Raw genomic sequence first — 14,076 nt, 5'->3', positions numbered from 1 at the left:
GTATTCTTTGGACTAGGTGTTGGAAAAAATAATAATCATCCTTTAATTATATTTAAATGAGCACGAAGAAAGAAGTTAATGTCCATCAATTCTACATACAATCTTATTTATTGATTTGAATTTTAGAATTATCAAATTATTGAACCTTTTTAAAGAAGACCCTGATGGAGACACAATATAGATAGGAACCCAAATTTAACTAATAGTTTATTTCGTGTAGATGGGTATCAAAGAACTAAGAAAATATAGTTTGGATAAGCCAGGGCATGTTTACCATTTCTTCCAAGATATTTTTCTTTTCTTGAATAAAAAGAAAAGTCAACCCCTCATGTTTTCAAATATTTGTTGATCATTCATACTAACTTGTTCAAGCAAAAACACGTATATGACTATTCTTTTTTTGTACTTTCCAAAAACTAAATATTCGTGCATACTATTTTCAAAAATTCATTATCTACGAAATCTTGATGGATGGAGATCTTTGTGTACATTGTTATTAATTCTTTTAGAACTGATTTCAAAACTTATCAGATATATAGATTTCTAATGATGAATTCAAACTGTTCAATTACCGATCTACTTTATGTGATGTCTTAATATGTAAAATTTTTATATTTTTTGAATTAATTATTTCAGTACCAAGTCAAGTGGTACAAAAGTAATGAAAAATAAATGCATTAAAATTAACTTATAAAGTTTCCAAATTTGACTGCTTCTCTTGTTACTAGATAAATTAAAAAAATTATAAATTTTACATGTAGACACTACTTCTGAAATAGATCGGTTTAAATCCAGTGTTTAAAGTTAAATTAACAAGTTTTAGAGTTGGTGGTAATTAGACTAAAATACCAACAATTTCACCACAACCAGACTCACTAAACCACTATAAGAAAACTGCGGCAAAGTGCAAAGAAAAGCGGATTTACAGACTATAAAAATCAAAATAATTTGAAGTTGCGGTTAGTTAAAACCTTCCCCAAACCCACACAAGCCTTTCCGCCTTTCGTTCTTTACACGATTTGTTTTATATTACTAATTAATAAGTTGTAAAATAATGACATTACCGTAATTGAATGTGTTCATAAATGTTAATAAAACAACATGTAGAGAATCAAATATTAATTTCCAGTCTGATGGTTGTATTAAAATGAACTAAAGTCAAATGAGCTGTTATCAAGTGGTTGCGCAATATTCAAATCCATATATTAGCTTAGCTGTTATCAAGTGGTTGAGAAATATTTAAATCTATAGATTTTTACTTGGACAAGTTGCAATATTATTGGAGTTAGAACAGATATATAGGCATGTCTTGTTAAAGTAACTAATATTTTGGAAAGATTAGAGAATTGTTTTTGGAGAAATGTTGTAGCCCCCGGAGTCATCATATCCGACCGCGCCTCCAACTAGTTTAACAGAAAAAAAAAAAAACATTTTAATTTTGTCTAACTTCTATTTCCGGCGCTTGTATTCAAGTTTTAAAATTTTGTTTATAACATTTTACAATACTACTCAAAAGCAATTAAACCTCTATTTACAAGAATTAAAATTCTAAACATGTGTAGCTTTAACTCCTAATTATTTTTCTCTTCAAACCAAAAAAGAAAAGATTCATTTAACACAATCAATTTTTATTTTTCTCTGATCATTCTTCACTACAACAAAGTAGACACTTTTTGTGAGGGAAAAAGCGCATTTATGATGGTCGTCCGTCGCAAAAAGAAAAAGCTGAACAATGAGAATAGTCCGTCGCAAAAAGTCATTTTTTTATCCTTGCGAAAAGTGTCTCATTCTTGTTGTGCTTATCCATTTTTCGACGATCCGTGATAAATTTTACAAATTTAAAAATATGAACATTTTCTACTATAAAAATCAAAATAATTTGAAGTTGCGGTTAGTTAAAACCTTCCCCAAACCCACACGATCTGTTTTAGATTACTAATTAATAAGTTGTAAAATAATGACATTACCGTAATTGAATATCTTCATAAATGTTAATAAAACAACATGTAGAGAATCAAATATTAATTTCCAGTCTGATGGTCGTATTAAAATCACCTAAAGTCAAATGAGCTGTTATCAAGTTGTTGTGCAATATTTAAATCCATATATTAGCAATTTACTAGGACAAGTTGCAATATTATTGGAGTTAGAACAGATAAGCATGTTTGTTAAAGTTACTATATATTATTTTGGAAAGATTAGAGAATTGTTTTTATATATATTTATTTGAAGAAAGTTTCGCATGCTCTGTTTTATTTGCTCTTGGTTTGATGAAATTGTAGAAAAATAGAGATGGAACGTAATATTATAGTTATTATAAATAATAAAAAATAGTATTTTCAACTATCCTTACTATAAGTTTAATTATAGAAATATAGTTTGGATAGATGGGGGATGGGGGATGGGGACAGGAGTCTCCGCCATTAAACTCGTATGAGCTTCATGTTTGTGATGGATTTATGATATTTGTGTCTTGAATATAATTGATTGAATGTACAAGTCAACTGATTTTTTTTTTTTTTTGTAGATTTTATATTAGTTATAATTGATTGGAATGAATTGGTTTATTCGTTGGATCCTTTATATTAAAGTTTTTTCCAACTCAAATTGTGTGGATAAAAATACCATAGACAATATAAAGTCGTTTCCAACTCAAGATGAAAGAGGCAGGAACTGAAGATGGCATGCATAAGAAAAGAGACTGCTTAGGTGTACTCCTTTCATTTCTCTCTCTTGTTTTCTTTCTTTATGTCTTTTGTCTCTTTAATTGTTAAACCTGTCATGAACGACTAAGCAACACTTTTCTAGGGTGAAGACATAATCTTAAATTCTTATGAGTTTAATCTAAGGATTTATTTATATATATCATTTGTGTTTGATCTGAATTCTTTCTGAGTTTTATTCATTGTATCACTACCTAACTTGGTGTGTTTTAACCTCGACAGCATGGAGATGTGCACTCCATTGTAGGTGTATAGGGTTGACCAGTAGGAATTGGGTACAATTATCTTAGATCCAATAAGAGAAATAGACGTAATAGTTAATCTCTTATGATCCGAACTTCAGTTAGGAACCTACTGGAATATTGATCTGCAAACAAACGTCGCGTTCGATAAACTGATAGTGGGGTAATCTTAATTATTACAACTACAGGAGGTATATAGGAAGGACGTAACCGTGAACATAAAACCTTCTAGTCTTGGTAATTGAGACTTATCATTAATATTTATGCGATTGCTTAGGCTAGGGTACCATCCCCTTACCAGTCTTACTCAATTAGGGTGTTGCAACGTAACAATGATTAACACTAGAACAGGATTAGCAACTCTCAGATTGCATTTGATACCAGTATAGGGCGTGTGTGGTTCTGATCAAACCGTGTGCGATTCCAACTAGAGTGAAAACCAAATGTGTATGGTATATGCAGTAGCATGCGGATGGCGACAGGGCCGTGTGCGACTGATAATTATACCAGACAGGTTTACGCAGTAGCATGCAGATGGTGAGAGAACCGTGTGCGATTGCTCACTTAACTAGAATTAGATTAAACAAGTTTGAATGATATAATGTCTGATCCCTAGAAGCCGCATCTTCTAAACAACCAATCAATTACTTACTGCACTGTTGTAACTGAACATTACAACCAACTTAACCTAAAATGATCAATAACCTATACTTGATTTACGATTAGATCTCTTAATACACAATCCCTATGGATCGACACCCCGATCTATACTATATGAATTGATTCATGCACTTGTGAATCGATGATAGAGTAGACAATTAGGGTTATAAATATTATTAGCTCTAATTTTGACTCATCAGGTTATTGCACCGATGGTGTAGATGCGGTGATCTTTACCATCCATGATGTACATGAGCTGTCAGTATTAGTTTGATCAATACCAACTCTGGTATTTTTTCAATCGATGGGGATGTCTTAAAGGGTAATACTTGTGGAACCTAGCTAACTATTAACTAGCTAGACCAAAAAGTAAAAAACAACTTCTCTATGTATTCAAGTACTGATGGTTATGTGTATTGTGTTTTTAAGTTAATTCAGAAATATTTAATATATGATGCAATTATAAATAATGAGATAATTATTTAATATCATACATGATATACCAACTCAATAGAAAATTAACTAAAGATTAACTTGCTCCTAATTAATATCTTTTATGTTGTAATCATTAACAGAACAATAATAACACACATTGCATGCACAAATGCATGTAATTAATTAATATTCATCATTCAACATTAATTGCCATAATTTCAAAAATATTGGAACATATATCTATCTAAACATGTACCCATCTATCTATCTAAACATGTACCCATCTGAACTTCAAGAAATATTAATTGTACATAACATTCATGAACACACACACACACACACACACACACACACACACATATATATATAGATGGTCTAAACTGAGCCATGGAGTAAAATAACTTGGTGCTCCATGGCACTATATTTCCATTTTGAAAATTCAAACAACCGATCCGAACCGCTCAACACGATCTCCATATTGAAATGTGCTTGGAGACCAAATTTTACATTTTTTGGAATTTTTTTACTATTTATTAAGCCACTTTGAAAATCGCTGATCCGATGGTCCAGAAATTTATACTATTTTGTACTGTTCACAGCAAAATAGCAATTTTTAAAATTGCTTAATAAATAGTAAAAAAATTCTAAAAAATGTAAAATTTAGTTTCCAAGCACATTAAGCACATTTCAATATAGAGAACACATTTGAGCAGTTCAGATCGGTTGTTCGGATTTTCAAAATGAAAATATGGCGTGGAGTACAAACGCGTATTACTCCATGGCTCACCGTAGTCAACCTCATATATATATATAGGAGGGTTCAAATGCACTATCATTTTGGTGCTCCAATATGCTCCATGTACTTTATCTCAATTTTCAAAGTCAAAACAGTTGATCCGAACCGCCCAACATGATCTTCATAATAAAATATACTTGGAGACCAAATTTTAAATTTTTTAGAATTTTTTTACTATTTTTGTAGATAGGTACAATATGACTTTATCGGATTGTCCAAAATCTTCTTAAAAAATTGATTTTGTGTCTATATTAAAAAATAGTAAAAAAATTCTAAAAAATATAAAATTTGGTCTCCAAGCATATTTTATTATGAATATCATGTTGAACGGTTCGGATCGACTGTTCGGACTTTGAAAATGGAGATAAAGTACATGAAGCATATTGGAGCACCAAAATGATGGTGCATTTGAACCCTCCTCATATATATATATATATATATATAGGGTTGAAATATTTAATGTACATGCAACATATATTCATGCATGCATAAACAAAATACACAACATCCATGAACAAAATACATGTACAACATGTGTATATCCATACAAAATATAACATCAAACTCTTCTCGACATGTGTAGTGTCGAGTCCGGTAGATTCCAATTGTACAACTCCCCAATCCCATCCACTATAACTATCATTTCCTTCGTTATACGTCATAAATGTATGATCGTAATAACCATTAATTATACGATACTAAAATTTTGCAATTCTCCTGTACCAAGCATCAGATGTTGCATCACTCGCCACACCATAGTATCAAACCTCCAGTACTTGACCTCAATCATCTCTAGATTTCTTCTTGGAGATGCTTGAACCCTCCTTGGGATTGTTGGATGTACATGTACAACTCTATCGTCAAGTGACAGTTCTACCTCACAGTACTTCAACAAATTAACAATTAATCAATAGATAAGTAGATCTTAATTTACTTCAACTTATAGCAATTAATTAATTGATGCATGGAATTGAAGTTATATATTATATAAGTTGGAAAAATATATACTTACACAATTCTCATGTTGTACTATTGTGAGCTTTGTCAAGTTTGGATAGTTCTTTATAATTAATGTTTCCATTTATAAAAAAGAATATGTACAAATAGAAACAATGAAAATCAAGTTATCCAATTTTGGGAGTCTTACTGGCAAAACTGTTGTTGGCAGTTCCCATATATATATATATATATAGACACACACACACACACACATGTAAGTAGGGATAATAATATGCAAACATGAGTCAGAACAATTAATTAAACTATATGTAAATTCAATTCAAGACACCCTTCATTCATGTATATATGCATGCAATTAATTAGCACACCAATTAATATACATATGTAATTTATGGGGACCTTCAAATTAACTAGCTATGTGGGTCAATCATGTAAAATTAGCACTCCCATATATGCATGCAATTTAGCACACCATACATTACAATTTGTGACCTAATTAAAACTATAAATGTGGGTCAATCATATAAAATTGAATCTGATAATGTGATTGAGGATCAATTTATGACATTACAATACCCAACATTTTATTGTAAACACTTATAATAATTAGAGATATTATTTAGTTATACCAGGAGCAGAGTGCACTTGAGATGTAACTCCAGAGTATGAACATATGCAATCTTCTTGTGTAAAGTAATGATCCCCTATATGGAAGATTGGGCTTAGAATCCCTCGCATGGATGTTGAGGATGGGTAAAGAGGTCCACAGGTTGTTCCACCTCTTAGACAGTATGCATATGCGCACTGCCTCTTGAGTCTCCAGCAGATCTAAGATTATGATAAGTATTGAGTCGGGCAAATTACTAATGTAGTCACTCATGGTTCTTATAGTGGAAGAGGATCTGGTGAGAAGAGAAGGCAAAAGAGGTGAGATATGATCGGACAGAGAAACCTCAAACAATAGAGAGAGTGTGGCTTGTAGTAGAAGACAAACCGACATCTCAAAACTAGAAACTACATTAAATTTATGCAATTGTCTAAACACCATTGGCTGAACCGTTTGTTGGTGTTAAAGTTGAACACATTCTCCAAACTTGGCCCCTAAAGTCTTGCAAATTTATCAGTACGATCTTCAATTATGTGATATAATCTTTTTGATCGCTCAGATCTGACGGTGGGATACAAATTCAAACTAAGTTTTACTTTAGAGTAGGTTTATTCAGAACTTTTGATAAACAAATTGAAATAAATGAGACATTACATATATAAGCAAACTACATATCATATATATCTGATGAAATAAAAATGTGTCCCTCATAGGATTAAAACATGTTCAATTTTATCATATTTGATCAATTCAATTTTAACATGTTAAACTTATCATTTAAATTGTAAGCAAACTACTACAACATGTTAAATAAGCAAACTACTGCATATCATATTTGATCATTTAAATTTTAACATGTAAAAACTTTAATAATTTAAATTAACGAAACATGTAAAAACTTTAACAACATATTAAATTGTAATAATTTAAATGTTCTATACCTGTTAGTTTCATGTATTTTCTCAGATCATGTTCAATAGCTTGGATTGACTGCTAGTAATTCGAAAATCAATTAATTTGCAATTCGATATTGTCCCTTTATAGGATTAAAACAAACTGCAGAAAATCAATGAGACATTATATATATAAGCAAACTACGTACATAAAATGTGTCCCTTATAGAATTAAAACAACCATGCCTCTATTTTTGAAAACCTTAATATTTAAAAACTAGTTTCAAAATTTTTAATCATTTGAATTTTAACATATTTAAATTATAATAATTTAAATAAATTATAACAATTTAAATTTTAACAGAGCCTCTTAATTAGATTTGATACACGTACGTAATTTCATCAAGTGGTATAATAGAGTCAAATCTGAAATTTGAAGAAAACAGGAGAGAGAAAGAGATGTGTCAGGAACACAAATAATGCTTAAGCGTTTGTAATCGGGTTTATAACTAAATCCAAAAGGCCGAAACCACCAAGGAGTGGTACATGACTGGATCATGCATTATCCAAAATTGTGCATTTCAAATGATCTTTTTATCTTGAGCAGACTGCAGATCTCAAGTGAAATCTGCTGAGAACATGTCTTTGATTTGTTTGGGCCTTCGGGCACTTGAAATTATACAGAGAAGAAAATGTAAAGACAAGTTCAACCGGGCTTGGGTTCTTTTGGGCTGTCTAGAAAAATAAGTGGAACCGGGCTTGGGCCTGGTGCGTATTTATTTTTCGTGCATCTGGAAAGCAAAAGGCACAATGATACAAGTCCTTTTCCGCATGTCTCCACTAATCCCACTCTACTATGATTGGTCTGCATCAAGACAAAATAATCTTCATTCATTGATAACCACCCTACATAATAAATTGATTGAGAGAAAGATCTTCCAAATTTAGATATCCATAAACATCATATCTGAGTTAGGAAGAACATTATTTCTTTTTTAATAGATCAAATACTAATTCTTAAGTCTAATAATTTGAAATAGATAAAATATGTATATATAGTTTTGTATTATTTTATCTATTTTAATCTCAATAATGGATTAGAGAATAATTTGTCTGGTCTTCTCTTATCTGGTCCCACATTTTTCTTGTCTTTTCTAATTATTTGATTAGTTAGCATATCAACATCTCACCTATTGAATTAATATAAAATCTCCAATTGGCTGACGACACCTTTTCATCCTAGTTTTAAAATTAGGTTAAGTCTATTGTAATAATTTCAAATGGAAAATTTTAAAAATAAAATGCTGATAATCACGTGAAATAAAAATATAAAAACAATCAAGTGTGTACTGTACCCTATAGACAATTTAGTAGATCTAGGTGAATGTTTCCTTTGATCGAAATTGGATCTTTTTGGCTTAATTTGAAATAAAAAACCCCTAATTTTCTCTTAATAATAAAACCCCTAATCTTCACCAATACATACATACTCCCACAAAACATAAGTGCACTTCATCTCTTTACAACATGGCAAATATCCAATCTCTCCTAATTTCCTCCTCCTCTCTACCACTTCTCACAATAGCATTTGCCACCCTTTCACTCATCTTCTTCCTCTTAAACCAACGACGCAACAATCAAAATCTGCCACCGAGCCCCCCCGCTCTCCCGATCATCGGCCACTTACACTACCTCCTAAAATCTCCGATTCACCATACACTGGACCGCTTGACGAAAAACTATGGCCCCCTTCTCCACCTCCGCTTTGGTTCCTCTATCAGCATCATTGCCGGCTCCGCAGACCTTGCACGTGAATTATTAAAGAACCATGATGCGATCTTCACCAACCGCCCGTTGCCCTCTGTGTCACGCTATGTTTCAAATGATAGGAGCTTTGTGCTTTCACCGCTTAACTCCGATTGGCTTTTCATGAAGAGGCTGTGCATGTCAGAGCTGCTGGGAACAAAAACAGTAGCAAAGCTACGTCCAGTGCGCAATGCAGAGCTGAGGAGCATGTTGAGGAGCATCCTCGATAAAGCTCAAGAAAATGAGGATGTGAACTTGAGCATGGAGATTATAAAGCTAGTGAACAACGAGGTAACAAGAATGGCTGCCAGTACAGCAACCAGGAATGAGACAGAGGAGGCGTCTCAGCTGGTGAAGCAGTTTACGAAGATTATAGGGTGTTTCAACTTAGAGGATTATATCGGGATTTGTCGAGGGATGGATCTGCAAGGGCTGGGGAAGAGGAAGCAGGATGTGCACACCCGGTTCGACAGGTTGTTGGAAGGGATCATGAGGGAAAAAGAGGCGGAGAAAGAACAAGGGAAGCAGAGAGAAATGAAGGATTGGATTGACATATTGCTCGATGTGGCGGCCAATGACAGTGCCGAGATTAAGCTCAACAGAGAGAGTATCAAGGCATTCATCAGGGTATGTATATATTTTTCTTAATTTGTTTTTGGAAAAACAATCAGTTAGCTAAGTTCTAAGGTTAACTCTTGGTTTGAAAAAAACTTGTACCAAATGGCGTACAAAATATCTTTGGTTCGCTTTCTTTTCTTCTTAAATTAATTATGGTATGTATAATAATAATAATAATAATAATAATAATAATTATTATTATTATTATTATTATTATTATTATAATACAAATTAGGGTCTCTTCATTGGGGGGTCAAATTCACCTTCGGCAACAATCGAATGGGCGCTGGCCGAGTTGATCAATCACCCTGATGCTCTCCGAAAGTTGCAAGATGAGCTCGATCATGTTGTTGGTCAAGGCCGTATAGTCGAAGAAACCGACCTGCCAAACCTTCCCTACCTCAATGCAACGATGAAAGAAGCAATGCGGCTTCATCCTGCCGGCCCAGTCTTGCACCGTCAATCGGTCAAGGAGGTTACTATTAATGGCTACACCATCCCTGCCAACACCTCCCTTTCCTTAAACCTATGGTCAGTCAACAGGGACCCAAAATATTGGGTGGACCCAAATGAGTTCAAGCCCGAGCGGTTCCTCGAGGGACCGACTGCCGGGTTGGATATTAGAGGTCTAAACTTCGAGCTGTTGCCATTTGGCAGCGGCATGAGGGGCTGTCCAGGTATCACACTTGCAATGCAAGCCGTACCAGTGGCAGTAGCCGCACTGGTGCAGTGTTTTGATTGGAACATGAATGGTAAAGTCGACATGGCGGAAGGGATCATGGGGTTCGTGTCTGTGCGCGTTCACCCGCTCATTCTTCCTGTTGTTCCCCGGCTGCAGCCATTTCCTGACAGAATATCCTACGGTTAGCTAGTAATCTGTTTGTATAAGCAGGGGTGGAGAATTATAAATTTATAAATACTCACTCATTTGATTAAGGCAAAAACAGGTATGCAATTTTTGATTGACCAATTTCCTTATTCTTCATTATCTGATTTGGATTTAGTTAAATTATACGATGTTAGCGGTTTTAAATTAGGGAATACTTTAGATGATAGTATTCGGATAGTCCAATCTATTAGGTCTCTTTCTAGAACCACCCTTGAGTCTGTGATTAATAATACTATAGGTACAGGTCAGATTTCAGATTCTGACATTAGTGACATAGCTAATTGTGAAAATAATTTAGGACATCAGCTTGTAGATTCGCAGCAGTTACGGGTTTCTAATAGTTTACATGGTTAAAATATTAAATTGGAATGCTAGGGGCTTAGGTAGGTCAGTTAAAAGAAGATACTTGAGTGATATACTTAGAGATAATAAAATTGATATGGTTTGTATCCAGGAAACCAAGAAAGACAATTTTCATGATCGGACTTTGAGAACATTGAGTACATCTATTAATAATTGGGAATTTAAGCCATCTGAGGGAGCATCTGGGGGTTTGCTTTTTGGATTTAATGACACTTTATTCTATTTGATTGCCTCTTATATTAAACAATTTTCTATTACCTTGCATGTTAAAAATAAATTAGATAATTTTGAGTGGTGTGTTACCACAGTTTATGGTCCTCTTAATTCTACATCTAGAAGAGATTTTCTGTTGGAATTGCAAGACATCGGTAATTTAGGAATTGATGCTTGGCTTATTATGGGGGATTTTAACATGATTAGAAGACGGTCTGAACGAACTGGCTCCACTTTTAATCATATCATAAGTAGTAGATTTAATTCTTTCATTAGATATAATGAATTAATGGAATTGCCTTTACCAGATAGAAAATTTACTTGGGCCCGGTCTTTGAATTCATCATCCCAAGCCTTATTAGACAGGATATTGTGTTCTACATCTTGGAACTCTCATTTTACTTTAACTAGACTTTCTTCTTTACCTAGAACTTATTCAGATCATAATCCTATTATTTTAGATACACAAGCTATAGTATTTCCTTCTTCCAAAATAATTAGATTTGATAAGTCTTGGTTAGACTATGAGGGGTTTTATGAATTGCTCTCTTCTTGGTGGTTAGATAACCCTTTGACAAATGATCTTGGTTTAAGTTGGAAATTAAAAATGCAATTTTTAAGGAGAAAATTGAGAGGGTGGAGTTCAAATATTAGAGGTGAAAAAAGACGACTTAAGGCTAGGTTACTTCATAAGTTAGATGATTATGAACACCAAGTAGACGATAATACCATTTCAGATTTTGATCTTGATGATTGGCGTTTCTGTCAATCTGAGTTACATAAAATTTATTTAGAAGAAGAGCAATATTGGCAACAACAATGTAGGTTGAAATGGTTCCTTGAAGGAGATCTTAATACTAAATTTTTTCATGTTACTGCTTCTTCTCGAAGGAAGAAAAATACTATTAGTTGTTTAGAAATTAATGGAGTTATGATATACGATCAATCTATACTCTTACGACATATTACAGATTATTATAAAAACCTTATGGGATCTTCTTCCACTAGATTAGTTTCTTTGCAAGCAGATTTATGGCCCGCTTCTGATAATTTAACTTTGGAACAACGTATCTCTTTAGAAGCTCCTTTTACTTTAAACGAGATTAAACATGTAGTTTTTGAATGTAATCCCTCTAAAGCACCTGGCCCTGATGGTATGTCTTTCCAATTTTACCAATCTTTTTGGGAAGTCATAAAAGAGGATTTGCTTAGAATATTCACAGCTTTCTATAATCATGAGTTAGATGTTTCTAAATTCAATCTAGCTACTATTTGTTTAATCCCTAAAAAGGATGATGCAATTACGGTACGTAATTTTAGGCCTATTAGTTTAATTAATTGTAGTTATAAGATCATCACTAAGTTACTAGCTAATAGATTAGCCTTAGTCATGGATTCTATTATTGACCCATCTCAGACCGCATATATTAAAGGAAGGTTCATCCTTGATAATGTAGTTAGTGCACATGAGGTCTTGCATCAAGTCAAGATTAAAAAACAGAAGGGTGTTTTGTTTAAACTAGATTGAGAAGGCATTTGATCATGTTAATTGGGATTTTCTTTTAGAGGTAATGCATGCTAGGGGCTTTGGTCAACGATTTATTACATGGATAAAATTAACTTTAGAAGGCAGTAGAACACGTGTTAACTTAAATGGTACTTTAGGTCCCTATTTTTCTTGTAAACGGGGTTTAGACAAGGTGACCCACTATCCCCTTTCCTCTTTATTCTAGTTACGGATGTTTTGAATAAAATTTTACATAGGGCAAAAGTAGGGGGATATATTGAGGGCTTAGGAAACTTTCTGAATTTTGGTAATATTTTGAATTTACATTTTGCAGATGACACTTTATTGTTCCTTCAAGCTGATAAGGACATCTTGAATTATGTTAAATGGCTTCTTTTAGCTTTTGAGAATGTCTCAGGTCTTAAGATTAATTTTGAGAAAAGTGAGATGTTTCCTCTAAATTTATCTGTATCGGAATGTGCTGAGTTATCTTCTGTGTTAGGATGTAAAGTAGCTAACCTTCCACTTACTTATTTAGGTGTTCCAATAAACAATAAGTCTCTTACGGATATAGATTGGCAAATTTTAATTGATAAAATTGAAAAGAGACTTCAAAGTTGGAAAGGGTCTTTATTATCTTTAGGGGGATGAGTTACTCTTTTAAATTCAGTTTTGTCAGCTGTTCCTCTATATTGGATGTCTATTTATAGATTACCAGCAAAAATTAGGCATAAAATAGATAAAATTAGAAGGAAATTTTTATGGCATGGGGGTAATTCTACTAGGAAAAAATATTCTTTGGTAGCATGGAATATAGTATGTAAAAGTAAGGATCAAGGTGGTCTCGGTATCTTAGACTTGAAAAATATGAATAAGGCTCTTCTAGCCAAATGGTGGATAAGATTCCATGACAATTCTGTTACTGGTATATGGAAAGATATTCTTCAATGTAAATACGGTTTTAAAACTGCCCCTTCTGTATGTTCTCCTTTTTGGAAATCTATTCTAAAAGATCATGTTGTAATTAATTTAGGTCTTAATAAAGAAATAGGTAATGGTAGAACAACTGCTTTTTGGCTCGATCGATGGTTTTCTGAACATGCCTTGCAACATCTATATCCAAATTTGTTTTCGATTGTTTATAATAGGTTTATTTCTGTGGCCGATGCTTTTGATAACTCCTTCTTACAATTGTCTTTCAAGAGACAACTTACGGGTATTTACTTAGTAGAATGGACTGCTTTGCAAGTTAGATTTCAACACTTTACTTTGTCTCCTAATTTAGATGATAGATTGATATGGAGATGGTCACAAGATGATCACTTCACTGTTCATTCCTTTTATAAATGGTTAGAGTATGGAGG

The 14,076-nt window shown here is 33.1% G+C and overlaps 1 protein-coding gene across 1 annotated transcript; it reads left to right on the top strand.

The window, feature by feature from the left end:
* The first annotated feature begins 8,818 nt into the window (after positions 1 to 8,818).
* On the top strand, positions 8,819 to 10,662 carry LOC144560105 (cytochrome P450 93G1-like). Its single transcript, XM_078309256.1, has 2 exons — positions 8,819 to 9,749; positions 9,976 to 10,662. Exons 1-2 carry the CDS (start codon positions 8,844 to 8,846, stop codon positions 10,606 to 10,608), a joined length of 1,539 nt encoding a protein of 512 aa, XP_078165382.1. The 5' UTR covers positions 8,819 to 8,843; the 3' UTR covers positions 10,609 to 10,662.
* Positions 10,663 to 14,076: the final 3,414 nt, after the last annotated feature.

This window comes from Carex rostrata, chromosome 10, assembly GCF_964058835.1.
Source record: "Carex rostrata chromosome 10, lpCarRost1.2, whole genome shotgun sequence".
In the NCBI taxonomy this organism is placed as follows: Eukaryota; Viridiplantae; Streptophyta; class Magnoliopsida; order Poales; family Cyperaceae; genus Carex; species Carex rostrata.
The sequence above is the reverse complement of the archived record's forward strand: the minus strand, read 5'-3'. Positions and strand labels throughout refer to the sequence as shown.

Bases quoted from the DNA above. Each gene is read 5' to 3' on its own strand.
- LOC144560105 (XM_078309256.1), top strand. From the start codon at position 8,844: ATGGCAAATATCCAATCTCTCCTAATTTCCTCCTCCTCTCTACCACTT. The intron at 9,750-9,975 runs GTATGTATATAT...AATACAAATTAG, and splicing joins GTATCAAGGCATTCATCAGG to GGTCTCTTCATTGGGGGGTC.